We start from the raw sequence: 17,166 nt of genomic DNA on the forward strand, positions 1-17,166 counted from the left end.
ACCATTTTGATCATGCCTAAAGAGTTGAGAGACCATTTTAATTCTTTTCTCATATTAGAAATAACATTTTTTTTATTAAATTTAAATAAGAACTTATCTTTTAACATGACACAATGGAGAAAAAAGATTCATGTAGCTAACCCAACGTAGTGGGATAAAGGCTTGATGTTATTGTTGTAGTATGCACCATTTGAGTGTTGAAGATAAAAGTATGAATAAAAAGATGCTCCATATTTGTTCACACATTTCAATTGAGAGTTTCTATATGAGAAGTAAATATATAAACCATGAAGCTCCCTGTAATGATAAAGAGCATCGATTTCAATAGAACAAGAAAATGACAAAAGAAGAATGATCCAAAAAAAAAACATGCAGGAAAAGATATAATATGCAGCAAAACTTTCTGTAAGTCGGACTGATTTAATACAAAGTTCGGGTAGGATCCCCTGAAAAAATAAAGCTAAGCAAGATATGAAAAGGATGATCCATGCATGAATTTGCATTGAAATAGTTAAATACATGTTCCATCCATGATGAACAGTCAAGAAAATAATCATAACTAGATTCAAAGAAAATCATTATGCAAAATTGATTAAAATCTAAGCTAAACCAGAATATAATAGGTGGAGAATTTACCAGAGCACGACTAGTTTGTGGTGTGCCTGAGAATACAGTGAAAACAAAGAATACGTTAAACTAACATTTTTCTGCAATCCTAGAATTAAAGAAACTTAATAAGTGTTCAATAAATATCATACAGTCAGGCACGTAATTCTTATTGGTCAGTGAACAGCAAGAAATGAATTTAAATGCAACTTTGAACACTAACCAGAACTTCCGGTTCTTGTAGATACACCAGCAGTGTTTTCTCGAACCTCGGATGTTCCCTTTCAATTTAGGAAATGCAAGACATAAGAATTATGATTTGGACAGGTTGGACAAGGAGAATTTAAAAAGAACAAATATATTGTGCAGCATATTAAATTTTATAAGAGAAAAAAATGCCAAACTGATCCCTGAATTATTTATGGAGGGCAGCTGTTTTGAACCCAAACTACATAATGTGTCCAGTTTTGTTCATTGCCTCTCAAATCTCATCCAAAATATTCCCTTGATTTCTCAAATCCGATTCAAAAATACTTTAAAAGAGAGATTATTTTGAATCTTATATGAGAATGCAAGAGATTCAATTGAACACATTAGATAGTTGTGACTAAAATAATCTTATTCAAAGTATGCAAAGGACCATTTTAACATTTTTCTCAATTTCAAAAATATCTCAAGTAAAAAAAAAACACCTACTATGAAAATTGTTGTTTAATCATGACTAATTATCATAGTCCAATAAAACTATCAAATGCTCATAACAAAAAGGTAGATAGATACACAAGAAATATATAAACTTGTTACAATATAGAAAACCAACAAAAATATGTTCACTCTTGGAGATTAGTCTGCGAACAAGTGAAAAAATTCCAGCAAGGAGTTAGGAAAAGTTAAAAGGATTATCACAAAAACTGAAATGGCACATACATAACAATCAATTCAAGACCCAAGTGCCACTGCATGCTATGATTTTTATGAAGCGATCAATACATTTTTCTCAAGATGTTTTCTCAAATCATCTATCACATGCAATCAATCGTTCAAAGTATGGCAAGTCGTTTTAATAAGAGATTTCAGTGCGTAAAAATTTTGAAAAGCAGAAATATAGAAAAGAGAGTGCAAATTGATTTGTCATGTTTCGGTGGGCAATGAACCTACATCCACTCAAAGAGTCCTCGCGATTTATTCAACTATCCTCTCCTTCATCACCACAAGGTAAGGAAGCCTCTACCCTTCATGGGAATGGAGAAATCCTACATCACTTCAATTAAAAGCAAGAAGCCAGGCACTCCTAGCATAATCTTCTAGGTAATCAAGTTCTTACAAGATAACTTTTGAGATCTAAGATCTCTCTCTCAAAAACAATTAAAACGGGTTCTTAAAACCAATTGTACAAATGTGAGGGGTCATAAGGTGTTAAGGAGGATGACCATTGGTGTGGGATTCACTTTGTTCTCTCTAGATACTCTCTCAAGGGTTTCTCAAGTGTTACGAAGTCTCTATCTTTCGTGCTTTTCATTTAGGGTTTCATTATATAATATATCTGAATAGCCTTTATTTATTATATATTTCAACTCCTACTAATGTTTACATAACACAAATTATTACTGGTCGATCATAATATAACATCCAAATCAAAGGAAACGATTAGTCCAATCCAGATCATACTAGCTGTTGATATAATCATGTGGTTAATTAGTTTTAAAATAGAAAATAGATCATACAAAAAGATATGCATTGTACAGTATGATTAATTAAAAAATTGATCTCAATTAATATAAATTAAATATGTAGATTTAATGATATAATAAAAGTATCATATAGTATGATGACCACCATAAAATACAATTAGTTTCAAATTTAAATAATCTCAATTAATATAAATTGATCACGTTAATATATTTATGAATTAAGAAGGACCATACAGTCCTATATAATAAAAAATGATCCTAGTATTAGTTTTCATCAATCATTTTATGTTTTAAAATTAACAATTCTATTTAGCTTATTTTACATGAAATCAAGTATAATCGTAAAATACAATCAATCCTAATATTCTAAATTTTGTTTAATGTTTGCTTTAATTAATTTTCAATTATAATTTTATGTGTGCTAGTCATCTTGCATCATGAACACTTGAAAATACAATAATGCATGATTCCAAAAACAAATAAAATAATTTTGCACCTTGAACCTTGTTCTTAATTTCATTTGGGTTAACTCAAGCTAATTGAACCACTGAATTGTTTTGAGTCATGAATGTACTTCAAAATATCTATATACTCTTGGTGTATCATTTCAACATCCACTTAAAAGATATTGGCTCATACTTGTACTAATCTTAATTAGTAGTATTAGCTCATATCAAATTATACTTGTGATCATCGAAATAAAAATATAAACTTAAACAATAAGGGGTTAACACACTGCATCAGGAAAGATGCATATGGATGATATGTCATGGAAATACCTTTTTGGTTATATAAAGGGTTCAAACCCCCATCTTTGTTGGCAACTACAATGTTATTGGAATGCCTACGAGGCTTCTCCATTGTGCAAATATGATTACATTTTGCTTACTTGCATGCTTTTTTATGAACACTTTTCAAAATGCAGTTGCAGGCTTTTTTTTTTTTTTTCATTTATGAGTTCACCGGCAAGTTTATTTGTGAGCACTCGAAGTAGAAGTTCTAATGAGTAGTTCATTTTGCTCATATACTTTCTTCATTTCGATGCGCTTAGGCATGTCCTACTGGGAAGAAGCCACAAGACTAAATGGGGTCACCTTGTATGTCATTTTTTGTGTCTCATTTCAAGTCCAAAGTATTCAAGGAGAAGAAAAGACAATTATGCTCGCATTCATTGACATTTAGCCATAAACCATGCAACTCTTTTTTTTTTCTATTAATGTGACTTGTATAACATTTTTAAGAATCTATAATCTCAGTTTCGTCTTTTTTATCCATACTTTTCAGCTGTTATTATGCTTTATTAGTCACAAAATTGTGTTAGTTTATCTTCAATTGGATTTAAGTAATGCTTCCGCATCACCTCCATATAGAGGAATTGGAAAGTATGGCAGGCCTACCCACCACACGGAGATATGGATGTATGATGGTCAATATGGTTGATATTTGTCTTACAGTGCATCAAAAAAAGGTGTATAAGTGGTGCAAGGGCAATTGGATAAGTTATCTCCATGTCCAACACGCCAAGAAATGCATGTAGGGGTGTTTTGGAGTTCCCTACACAAGAAAGAACAAAATAATATAATAGAGTTTCGCAATCGCATCAAGAAAGTCGCTTGCAGGTGTTACGCTTGCAGGTGTTATGCAAGCGGCGAGGTCACTCTATATACCTATGCAGAAATGTAGGGAGGATTTTAGAGACAGCAAGCTGCTGCTGCTGGTGGATGTTGAGTGGTGTATGCAATTTTGGAGAAGAGAAACATCATGTAGAAGAGGGTTTACACATGTGAGAATGTTAGACCAGTCCAGCCGGTTCGACGGGACCGGCTTACGCGACAAAGGTGGACATTCCGCCTCCTATACATGTCGAACGCACGCCCGGGCATGCGTGTGATATTTAGGAAGGATTTTTTTGGGTAGTTAGGAGGGAAATTTGAATGTAGGGACTGTGTAGGGATTTCCTTTTGATTTGTATGCATTAAATAGTTTGTTTTCCTAGGGTTAGGGCATCTTGAATTTGGCTAAATTTGAGATCTCTTGGGTTTAGGTTTCTTTTGGTCTCTAGAGACGTCTAGAGAATCGAGAGTGATCCTCCTCTCAAATTGAGGATCACTTGTATCTTGTTTGCTTTTTCTTCAGTTAATTGATTTTTCTCAATAAAGTGGGTTGTTTTTCTTTGAATTTTCCACTGCTTGTTGAGTATTCTCGCTGATTTTGTCAAGATCGTTGGGTTTCATTTGAGATCTTCAAATGTTTCCTTTCAAATTGGTATCAGAGCAATTTCCTGGCCAGAAATCGAAGTCTCCTCGCCAATTTCTACTACGTTTCACTCACCGAGCCGCTGTTTTTTACTATTTGAAGGCTAGAAACTGCTTTTTCCGTTTTTGTCGTTTGGAGCCTAGATCTGAGTACCAATGGTAGGGAAAAAAGGTAGAATTATTGGAAGGGGAGAACAGACAATTGAAAACTAAAATTTCATATCTCCACACTCAACTTTCATATGTCAAAAGTCAAATTTCAGCCATCCACGAGAAGATGAATGGGAATTTTTTCAGTCTTGGGGAGATGATGAAGAAGTTGCTCGAGGGCCAATCCAAAACGACATCTTCAGAGGCAAGTGAAGCCTCTGGTAACCTAGGAAGCGGCGAAAACTCTAATCCAATAAGGCGAAAAGAATATCAAGAGGTGGAGAATTAAAAGGGAAAAGAAAGAATGCCTCCCCATGAGCATGTTCCTATGGGGGAGCCGGGTAGGGGATATGGAGAGAAGTGTGAGGAGGTGGAGCAAGAACGAAGATGTGATGATTTGGAGAGGAGAGGGGCGGAATTTAGAAGGGAAAGTGGTAATTACGACCAAAGGGGGACTGCATCTGAAAGGGGAGGGTTTGTTATGATACAAAGGGTGCTTAATTTGAAAGGAGGTGGGAATTTGATGAAAGGCTTGGTTATGAATGTAGAAGGGATGATTGAGACACTTGGGGGGAACCATGCTCTTGAAGAAGAAATTAAGAAGGCAACAGAGGGAACAGAGGCGATCTGAGGATGAGGAAGCTGAATATGTCTATTTTTGAGGGAGAGGATGCTCATGGATGGATCTACAAGTTGGAAATGTACTTTACCGTCAACTTGTTGACGGAGGTGGGGAGAGTAATGGCAACCGAGATGTTCTTGGAAGGGAAAGCTTTAGCATGGTACCAATGGAGGGATACGAGGTGACCAATAAGGACCTGGAGGGAGTTTAAGGATTGCTTGTTGGAACGTTTTCAAACCAACAGAGAAGGGGACTTCTACAAGAAGTTCTTCGCTTTCATGCAGAAGGGGATAGTGATGGAGTACCGTGAGCAATTTGAGTACATTGTCAGTCGATTGGATCGGCTTCCAAAGACTGTGCTGGAGGGAAACTTTATGAAGGGACTGAAACCAAAGATCTGCGCAGCAATTAGAGTGATGAGACATCAGGACTTGGGAGAGTCTATGGAGCTAGCTCAATTGGTAGAGGATCAGAGGCATCTAGAAAAAGGAGCAGGAGTCAGCAGTTCAAGAGGCTCGTACATGATGGACACCACCTTTTTGGCAAGCAAGGAGCCAACACCGGGTACTCTTAGGGAGAATTTGATGGAGAAGACTGCCAAAGAAAAACCTTAGGACAACTTTAAGAAGCTCACATAAACAATTTCAAGAGAAGAGGGCGAAGGGGATCTATTTCAGATGTGATGAGAGGTATACGTTGGAGCACAGGTGTAAGGACTGAACTCTTCAGGTTCTTACTGTTTGTGATGAAGAAAGAATGGAGGAGGGTGTCGTCTTTTCACCTTGAGGACAAGGTGGATCTTTGGGAGGGGAGTATTGTTAGACCGGTCCAGCCAGTCCGACAAGACCGGCTTACGCGAATAGAGATGGACATTTCCGCCTCCTGTATGCATCGAACGCACGCCCGGGCATGCATAGGTTGTTTAGGACGGATTTTTGAGAGAGTTAGAAGGGAAATTTGAATGTAGGGACTGTTTAGGGATTTCCTTTTGATTTTTATGTATTAAATAGTATGTTTTCTTAAGGTTAGGGCATCTTGAATTTGGTTGAAATTTGAGATATCTTAGATTTAGATTTTTTTGGGCTCTAGTGGCGTTTAGAGATTTGGGAGATTGATCCTCCTCTCGAATTGAGGATCAACTGTATCTTGCTATTTTCCATTTCTATTTCATCAAATAATACAAATTCTCTACTATTTTCGTGATTTTTTGTGGATTTTGTGGAGAATTCGCGCAGTTTTCTGAGGATTGATAGGAAATACTTGAGATCTCCAAGTGTTTCCTATCAGAGAAGTCAATTTAATGAGATATTTTTTATTATATATGTTTTTCATATATTTATTTGTTTATTACTATTCTAATTATTCTAATTTTATGTTTCTATTTTTATTTTAATTATAATGTTTTTACATATATTATTTTTATATTTTTATTTGATACTATCATAATAATTATAAGTGCATGTGCAAACTCTTCCGAGAATTTTCTTGTCTCTTGAAAGTGAATTTTCTGTCCTCTCCCCACATGGAATCTCTACTTGATGCATAGGACTTTATGAACCTTTTCAACATTTTGTACTCATCAAAATTAACCATTTTGAAAATCATGTGACTATTTTACACATTATGTGCATATTTCTCATGAATTTATAATTGTTCTCTATCATTATCATAACATTCAATCATGTTTGCTTTTCAAACACATATTGGGGTCAACATAGAAATAAAAAAGTTTTTATTTAATCAATCCTATGAAACTTATTACTATTCCAAAAATATTTAGGGGGAAATTATCATTCTAGAATAAACATGGGAAATATATTAAAAGGCTTACATTGTTTTAGTACTATCCATCTAATCAATTTCATGAAGTTAAAACTATAAGTGTGTAAAAATTAGTAACTCTATTGATTTATATTGATTGAGGTAGAATTACTTTGATCTAATTGAGGTCATTTATAGAATAAAATAAAATGGTTATACAATGTGCTTTTCAACACTATCGTTGTTAAGTCCTAAGTCCTATATGAGAAAAGTGGAGAGTTGCATTAGGTAGTCGACAGCCAACGTAAAACTTATCGAATAATCATAACATAAATCTTTTAATACATTATGTTAATGCTAGGATGTTTCCTGAAAGCGATATGCAGTATAACCTGAATATCGTGACAACTGTACAATGGTCACTACACGTCTGCACCAACGCCCAAGTGCACTGTTAAATACGCAAGAGTTCTCACATCATAAACAAACGTGGGCAAAAAAGCTAGTCCATGAAACTAAAATTAAGATAGAAACTTGGAATATAGATTCTCTTATAGGTAAATTAATAGAATTAATAGATATTATGATTCATAGAAAGATAAATATTCTATACATTTAGGAAACTAAATGGATTGGAGAGGCTAAGGAGAATGATAGTTTATGATTTAAACTATAAGAGTCTGGTAAGAGCCATACTAGAAATAGTGTATGTGTGATTATAGATAAGAGTTTAAAGGATAATGTTGTAAAAATTAATACAAATTGAGATAAAATTATAGCTTTAAAAATTATTGTTGATATTAAGATTATTAATATTACAAGTGCTTATGTTTCTAAGTAGGTTTGAATATGTGTTCAAAATTAAAAATTTTAGAATAACTTAAAAGAATTAATACAAAAGATCTTTCTCGAAGAGAAATAATTTATTGGAGTAGATTTAAATGGACATGTTGGTAGAGAGGTAGATGATTTTAAAAATATTCATGATGGCTATGAATTTGGAGCGACTAATGAAAGTGATAAGATCATATTAGATTTTTCTTTAGCTTATAATTTTATAATTATTAATACCTTATTTAAGAAAAGAGATGAGCATCTCAACCCTTATAAGAATGGATATATTGAAACTAAAATTGATTATTTTCTCATAAGAAAATTAGATCGTTTAGATTGCAAAGATTGTAAAATTATTCCTAGTGAAAGTTTATGTACCCAACATCACTTATTAGTTTTGGACTTTAAGATGAAGAGGCAGAAAATAAAAAATAAAATAAAACGTTGTTCTAGGATTAGATGGGGGCTTTTAAAAATTATTAACAAAAATATTTTTAAGAGTAAGATACTAGATCTTAAGATTTTGTTTGTGCATGAGGAAACTAATGTTATATGAAAAAAAATAGTTAATAATATTAAGAATGTTGCAAAAGATATGATTGAAGTATCAAAGAAAAAAGTTCCTGATAGTAAAAATAGTTGGGGATGGAATCAAAATATGCAAGAAAAGATAAAAAAATAAGAAAATTTGTTATAAAAATTGATTTAGATGTAAAAATTCTGATAATTAAAAAAATATATGAAGAGGCTCATAAGGAGTCTAAGAAAACAATACGCGATGAAAAAATATTAGCTCGTAATGATTTATATAATAAATTAGATACAAGCAAGGGTGAAAGATACATGTATAAGTTAGCCAAACAAAGAGATAAGAATACTAACGATTTAGTTCAAGTGAAGTGTATTAAGGATGAAAATCAAAAAGTGCTTTTATTAGAAAAAAAATTCAGCAAAGGTGGATAGGATATTTTTTTAAACTTTTCAATGAAAATTATGAGAATGCGATTGACTTTAATGACCTTAACACCCTAAATGAAAATAAAGATTTTTTTTTAATCGGCATATTAGCAAAACTAAAGTTAGAGAAGCTTTAAAAAAAATGAAGTGTGAAAAAAGCTACTGGACCTAATGATACTCCAATAAAGGTGAGGAAATGCTTAGGAGATGAAGGAATTTCTTGGCTCACTAAACTTTCTAATATTATTTTGAAGACAAAATATGTCAGATAAGTAGAGAATGAGTGCGCTGATTCCTATTGTAAAGAATAGAGGTGATGCACAGAATTGTGCGAATTATAGAGGAATTAAGTTAATGTGTCATACTTTAAAATTATGAGAGAGAATTATGGAGTATAGGTTGCAGCGTGATACTAATGTTTCTCAAAATCAATTCTGATTCATGCCGAGTAGGTCTACTATGCAGGATTTGTTACTTGTGTTCAAACGTACACAAGATGGTTTGACCAAGTATTTTCCTATTTCAGTTGGATTACATCAAGGATCGGCTTTAAGCTCATACTTTTTGCTTTAGTTATGGATGTTCTCACTAGACATTTGCAAGAGGTTATACCTTGTTGTATGCTTTTTGCTGATGATATTGTTCTTGTTGATAAGACTAGAGAGGGAGTTGAAGGTAAACTTTAATTATGGAGGCCAACCTTAGAGTCTAAAGGCTTTCATTTGAGTAGATCTAAAACTGAATATATTGAGTATAATTTTAGTGATAATAAATCTAGTGACGGAATTGTGACTTTGGGTGATCAAGTCATTAATTAGAGTACACGTTTTCAATATCTTGGATCTAATGTTTGGAGTGATGGTGAAATAGATGGGGATATTATTAGTATAATTCAAGTTGGATGGTTGAAATGGATGAATGCATCAGGCTTGTTGTGTGATAAAAAAAGTCCCTCTCAAACTTAAGGGAAAATTCTATAAGATGGTGGTTATACCTACAATGATTTATGGTACAGAATGTTGGCCATTAAAAGAAAAGCATAATATTAAATTAAGTGTTGCAGAGATGAGGATGCTCAGGTGGATGAGTGGTTTTACTCTTAGAGACAGGATACGGAATGAGCATATACGTGAAAAGGTGGGAGTAGCTGCAATGGAAGATGAGATTAGAGAGAGTCACCTTAGATGGTTTGGTCAGATAAAATGATGGCCTTCCGATGACCCGGTTAGGAAAGTAGATGTATTAGATTTGACTTATGTTAAGAAAGGTAGAGGTTGACCTAAAAATACTTGGTTAGAAAATATTAGAAATGGTTTCTTTATTATATTTAAATGAGAATTTAAATCTTAAAAAGACACAACGGACAAAAATGATTCATGTAGCCGGCCCCACATAGTGGGATAAAGGCTTGACGTTGTTGTTGTTGTTTGTTGTTGAATGTGTTTTTCATCCAATGGACCACTCAATAGAAAAACCAATATTTGATAACATATTTTAAATTTAAATTTAATTTACTGATCTGCATGCAACGCACGTGACTCTTAGCTTGCATCTCAAAATTATGTTTTAAAAGGATGGTCACAGTCAGACAAAACTCAAAAGTAAAGATCTCTATGAATATCATTAAAAATCAAGGATATAATGTGTAATACATACCTGTGTATTGTCTTTCCATGCACTAATCTAATTAATAAAGTGAAACCAAAACCTTACCTGAACCAGTTTCCGTTCTTGATTTGACTTTTGGGCAAGGAACTTGCTCAAAATGCTGAACTTACCATTAAACGATATTGTGGTTTCAAAAACTATTATGAATTGCATAAAAACACAAGAAATAGGAAAGGAATAACATTAAGAAAAATCGAATGCCCCTGATGAGGAAGAACAAAGCTCAACTGGATTAATTCCCATCCCAAGAGAAGCCTGTTTCAGTCTTTCTTCATCAAGAATATGTGAAGGGATATCTTTCTCTACAAAAATATTAAAAAAATAGAATTTAATGTAACATTAATCATGATGTCAGAAAAATAATTAGGTTTCAGCAATTAATGCATATATGAGAGATAAAATATGATACAAAAAGAAACCTATTCCACTGAAAATTAATCCTAAGAAAATAGTTATCAACCTTGTAGGAATGGCACAGAAACCTCTCCACCACCCAGTCTTAAGACATTCTCCTTCAGATCAATTATACACTGCAGAGTCATGAAATTATTATCAATTTACAAGAAGGGAAAAAGTATCAGAAATCATGCATGTCAAATAGTTACCTGATGCTTTCTTAGCATGTCAAGACCAAACAGAAACTCCATGTTGGGAGCATCCAACACAGTGAATGAACACGGGAAAAACAAATGACCAATCTGCCAAAACATTACCAGCAACATAGGATGAAGTTGTCTCGAAAAAAAGTTCAAAAGTTGCCCTGCTCATATGAATGATGTAATATCGAATGCACAGAAGAGTAAATTAAGACATCTATATACCAGAAAGTAAATAAAATCTACAGCATTTGTAAAATCGAATTAGGAAGCTGATATTGCTAATGTCATTAAGTAGCTTTCAATAAAACAATTTTGACAAAAAGGCATACTGTTCAAATGTAGCAGTGAAATGAGTTCCAATACAAAAGAAGCTAGAGTAGGTTAACCTATTAGGCATGCTTAATTCTGTTGGTGAAACTTTATCATTCATCCTTAATAGATTGAGTTATTTTATGATCGAGCACGGCATAAAAAATATTTATTATCCCGAATGATTAAAATATTATTTCGCTATGGACTTAATCATAAAACTCACAATTTTATATTTTAACAGAGATTTTCCCCTATTCAGCATTTGATTGAATAGAGTTTATTTTATTCCGAGGTACGGATGCCCCATAGGGGCACTATGGTTAATTATATCTCAAGCATTTGTTACTTAAGAACACTTTTGATTAAACTAGTGATTTATTTATAGCCATTAAAACATTGGCTAATACTTTTGCTATTGATTTTAAGAATTTCTTGTTCAAAGATTTGGTCTTCAAAAATTTCAAGGGAGATGTGATCAACTTTAAATCAGATTTTAGGAATGAAAGCCAAAGGGAGGAAAATGTAGAAGCACATGATGAGAAACTCATAAGTGCTCAAAATATCCTATGTTGGGCTTTATATTTTGAAATTAGATTTTTGTTTGAATTGAACAACTTGATTTAGAAAGTTGGGGCATATTTTCCAACAACTCAAGTCGAAGGAAATGCCCAGACTGTGAGGGCTTATAAGTCGACTGGAGTCAACATCAGCCTCAGAACCTAGATCTAAGGTGAGGACTACAGAGAGATAATACCTCGAACCTAAATCTAACGGAATGAAGTTGATTTTCAAACCTACACATCACTTGAGGCTAAGTCAACCCGACCTCTAGACTTACAATCTTGCCTGGAAAGGGCCGCCAGCTAATCCACCAAAAATATTTTTAAAAGCATGAGGTTTGATCTCAATACATATGCAAGATAGGTGATGTTATTTTGATTTAGAACATAGGGCTTACAACTTAGTTTTTGGGCCAATATGTCTTACCATGAAAGGTATGTAGATGCTAATTTATTAAATGCAGATTATTTTATCTAGTACTTATGTGAGAGCATTCTGCATGAGACATATGTATGATTATTTTAATTTTTTAATTGAAAATGTGGCTTATTTGAGTTAGTCATGCAATTTTAATAAAAAAATACAAGTTATCTTATGGTTAATTTTTTCTATTTAGATCTTTTAATTGGTAGAAATCTTAATTTTATCCTAAGAGCATATCGTACAACACATGTCCAGGCCACCTCCAAGCAAAATAAATAAATAAACAAACTTAGGAAAAAGCATACATTTCTAATGCACACTCAGTAAACAAAACAATCATATGTGTACATATATAAAATCAACCAACATGCAAGTAAAGTATTGTCCAAATTATTACAATTATGCGTGGTAGCTGAGTTGTCTGTCTTATACAATCGAGTAACATTTTTTTACTGACTCAACTGTGGGTCTTTAAGCTTTGGCTTTTAGATGCATCCAAGGCTTCACCTACGGGATTCATCCTTTTGGTTCATCTCTCATGTAATTGTATCCCACAAGCTTCCAATACTTTCTACGTCTATCAAATACATTTTAAAAAATAAAAATACTAAAACCAATAAAACAGGAGGGTTTAGGAAGCATTTAATATGAAAGAAAGAAAAAATCTTAAGAGTTGTCTGGTACTTAAAGAGTCAAGCCCTATTTCTATCATAATGGCCATACCTCCTTAGGAGTTTGCTTATGATTTATTTAACCCCTTTTTGGACATGGTCGCCTGCAAAAAAAAAAATCTCTATCCTAGTCATTTAAGGGCAAGTGCCCACAACATAGACAATCTAATAGGCATCACACCAAAACATAGCCACATGCACAGAAAAGAAAAATCATAATCCTAGCATGCCTAAGAAATGTGCACCTAAGTGTGTGCTAGCTGTGTGGTATGTCACACTACAAATGGTGTCTTATTTTATTATAGAATGGAGATGCTTAATTTTAATCCATAGGTGGTTTCAACTTATGTTGTTTGTGACTTAAAATTATTATTTGATTTTTAATGTTTCATATTTAGGAGGGTTGTGAAGAACCCATAGAGCAATCACTTCTTGCTTTGAGGAAAGCATATTGCTTATGAAATCTTAAGATCCAATGATACAGGCATTCCACCTTTGGGGTTGAAATGACTTATCATTGTATCAAAAGGAAACTAAATGATTTTTAGATTTTTTTTAGTGTTCTATTAATGCTTGGATAAGAGGGAGATGTTTACCTAATAGAGTTAAGTGAACATGCCTAAGAGTTTGGCTTAGAACTTCATGAAATTCAAATAATTGGATAAAATAAATTTCAACATATTGAGACACATAGGGAACATCTAAAGGTTTACATTTTAAATGTCATGAGAAGGAGATGTCACTTACTTTCTCAAGTGATAGGATACTTTAAATTTGGGTCTAAGTAGAGGAATCATCTACTTAATTAGAGATCAAATAGAAGGATTTTGGCTTTGAGGCCAAAGGAAAGAAATGTTCACTTCAAAGCTAAGGGATGAAGGAAATTCCCTACAACTTTGAGGATGAGGGAAAATGATAGGAGACCTATAGCCTTTGGGCTAAGGTGTTGGAAAGCTCTCTTTAGCTTTTGAAGCTAAGGAGAAGGGAATGAAGCCTATAGCTTTTGGGCTAACATTGGGAAAGAGGATATCCAACTTAAAACTTTTATACTAAAGGTTGGAGAGTTCACTTCAACTTTGAAGCTAATGAGAAGAAAATTTAACTCATAGCTTTATGGAAAAGGAGTTGAGAAATTTTCTAGGACTTTTGGAGTTCATAGAAATGATAGAAGATTTATAGCTTTGGGGCTACAAATCAAGAGGGTCTCTTTGAATTTTCACATTCAAAAAGAATGATTCATTTGCTTAATTTGGGCTAAGCAAATGAAAGGAGCTAGCATTTTGAATCTTATGTTTATGTTTGATGGCACCAATTGATTTTGGCTCAATAGGTGAGTTGGTTGGGCTTAAGTTTGATCCCTAAAGTTTGTTAATGTTCTCCTAAGCTCTCCAAAAGTCATCTGGGAACTTTTATATGAGTTTAGAAAGGACACTAAACAAAGAAATTGAAAGATTTCCTATGACTTTCGGGCTAAGAACAATGAGGAGATTTTTTACATTTTTTTTAACTTTATAGAAAATAGAAGAGGAATATGCAACTTAGAGTTGCAAATTAATTATCACTCTTTAAACCTTTGGTGTTCAAAGAGAGGTAGTCATTTACTTGATTTGGTGCTAAGCATATAGAGAAGACTAGGATTTGATTCATGTCTAGAGGAATGATCATTTGTTTATTTTGTATCAACAAATGGGACTGACAACTTAGGATTTGGTCCTAAAATCCAATGATTCATGTTATGATGTATTTGAAGTCTTGGGAGACTTTAAATCATCATGCATAAAAGAGGGAAGGATGATTTTTTGTGGATTTGGTGTTTCAACAGATGAGATAGATCGTCTAAGATTTGGTTTTAAGCTCCTAAGGTTCAATGATTCATGTAATAGGATATTTGGAGCCTTGGAAAGGCTCAAAATGCCACACATGAGGGAAAATGACACTTGAAAGAGAGCTCCCTATTTTGATTTTGAATGTTTTGAATTTTAGTAGTGATCATTTAGATAATCTTTAAGCAAGCTTTGGAGATCAATTTTGGCATAATCTAACAATCCTAAGAATATACTGAGTGATTTCTCAAATTTAAAAATTCTACCATATCGTGATTGTTACAAACTTTGTAAAACACCAAACTTGTATTTGATCAATTTGATTCGTTGTAGGCTTTGCAACACAAGCCTTTGAAACTTGTAAGAAACCCTACAATGATTTAATGATCTTTTAAATCAATCAAACACATTTTTGAGCTTTCAACAAAGTTTTAGAGAATCCGCCAACCTTACCAAATGCAAACTCCTACAACTTATATCAATTTTGTCATAACACAAGCATTGGGTAGGAAAATATGTAACTTGCAATATTTGGAGAACATACAAGCCATACAAGCCAACATTTGATTTGAAATTAAACAACATCTAACCTAGGGTTTGTTTGTAGGTAACAATATTGGGCACAATATGAGTACGAACACACGCAATGGGAGGTTAATGAACATTGATCCAACAACCCCACATGCACCGCATCCTCCTTGGGCTCTCACATGAGAGAAAACAGTGGAAATCGTCGGATTTCCACTGTTTTGCAGCGAAGACATCAAATATAGGATTTATTGTGGGCATTAGAAAATAAAATGTGGGATTTATAAGGACCTAATGGCTTGGGAGCGTCAACCACATCCATAAGGCTTAGAAACCTAGGGGTTTTGCTAAGTTAGGAATTTTACCTCACTGAAACAAGGGTCCGACTCTAGCCTACTTGCTCTCACCCTGAAAAGACGAGATAAATTGAAGAATGGAGAACAAGCTCGTTGTTTGAATGTTTTCAAACGTCGCTTCCGCTGGCACGAGTTCATGAGTTGGTGGATGAAGGAGATGCCTCTTCCTTCACTGATTCAGGACATAAGGAACTGTAACAGCTCCTTACTCTTGATTTTGGAACAAGGAAGTGCACAGTGACAACTTTCTATGGGTTTTGTATTTAGAGATCGAATACAGTAGCCTAGAGTCGTTGATATGGTCATCGGAGGGAGGAAAGCATGCACAAAATTCCAATAGACAAACTCCGTACTCATATCAGCCAAGGTTACACACGAGAGGCCTCAACCTCTGGATTTCAGTTCAAGAAACACACGAGCTGCTCAACCACCTCGCTTCTGTGCTCGGTTCGGCTCGGTCCATAAGCATGAAGATGATCATCTCCTTCGGTCGCATGCAGAGGCGTGTATGATCCTGCTCAATTAACTACCAGCAGTGCGCACAGGAGCACCTCTCTTGCTCTTCCCCTGTTCGTTTGGATTGGACGCACGCACAACAGGCTGCAACCTCTCAATTAAGGACCGCCGCTCGACTTCCCTTCCCAGGTCGGACGCGTAGCGAGAGAAGCAGCTCTCTCACCCACTCGTATGGAAGACAACCCACACACGAAGCTCTCTCCCTCTCTCGTCTCCTTGTTCTCAGTTTGGACGCACATAAGACTCCCCCGCAGGCCCTCTTTCTCTCTCGATTTTTTTTCGTATAGAAGAAAACGAGAGACCTCTCAATACACCGCTCAATACTCTGTTATAGCCGTCTGTATCCACTCAAGGAGATTACGCAATTTGACTAAAAAAGCAATGATACAGGCTTCGAATTCCAAGGGGATCTCAGCCATTAGATGCAATTGCTTGATTTGGAAAGTCTATTTGAATTCAAATTGAGATATTGGGCTCGATTTGAGTTCAAATCGAGCTCAATTTGAATTGATTTGAATCGATTCAAACTGATTAAATTCGATCAAGTTAATTTTATGTAATTTGACTCAAATTGATTTGATTTGATTTATTCTGGGTTTAATTGAGTTTAATTGGACTCAATTTGGGTCCAATTTGAGTCAATTTGGGTTCAACGAGATTCAATTGAGTTAATCGAGTTCAATCAAAACCAATCGGGTGTGATTCGACTCGACCCGAGTTGAGTCGGCACAAAAAATGTGTCAACAAATTCACGTGTAAACTTCCTTTTGAAGGACAAATTGGACTATTGACATAAAAAATAGTTATATGTGGGTGGCAGGTTTTGGAAAGGA

General features: G+C 34.2%; 1 protein-coding gene across 1 annotated transcript in view; it reads right to left on the reverse strand.

Annotated features, from left to right (window-relative positions):
* Nucleotides 1–405: 405 nt before the first annotated feature.
* LOC110112326 (protein DNA-DAMAGE INDUCIBLE 1) overlaps nucleotides 406–17,166 on the reverse strand; it is a 56,687-nt gene continuing 39,926 nt past the window's right edge. The window contains exons 11-15 of the mRNA XM_028695231.1: nucleotides 11,150–11,242; nucleotides 11,005–11,074; nucleotides 10,773–10,846; nucleotides 830–887; nucleotides 406–662 (exon numbers count right to left, since the gene is read on the reverse strand). Coding sequence (XP_028551064.1) covers nucleotides 421–662; nucleotides 830–887; nucleotides 10,773–10,846; nucleotides 11,005–11,074; nucleotides 11,150–11,242 — 537 coding nt within the window. The 3' untranslated portion in view covers nucleotides 406–420. The remainder of the gene's footprint in view (nucleotides 663–829; nucleotides 888–10,772; nucleotides 10,847–11,004; nucleotides 11,075–11,149; nucleotides 11,243–17,166) is intronic.

The sequence above is a fragment of the Dendrobium catenatum genome, unplaced genomic scaffold (assembly GCF_001605985.2).
Source record: "Dendrobium catenatum unplaced genomic scaffold, ASM160598v2 fragScaff_scaffold_621, whole genome shotgun sequence".
Classification (NCBI taxonomy): domain Eukaryota; kingdom Viridiplantae; phylum Streptophyta; class Magnoliopsida; order Asparagales; family Orchidaceae; genus Dendrobium; species Dendrobium catenatum.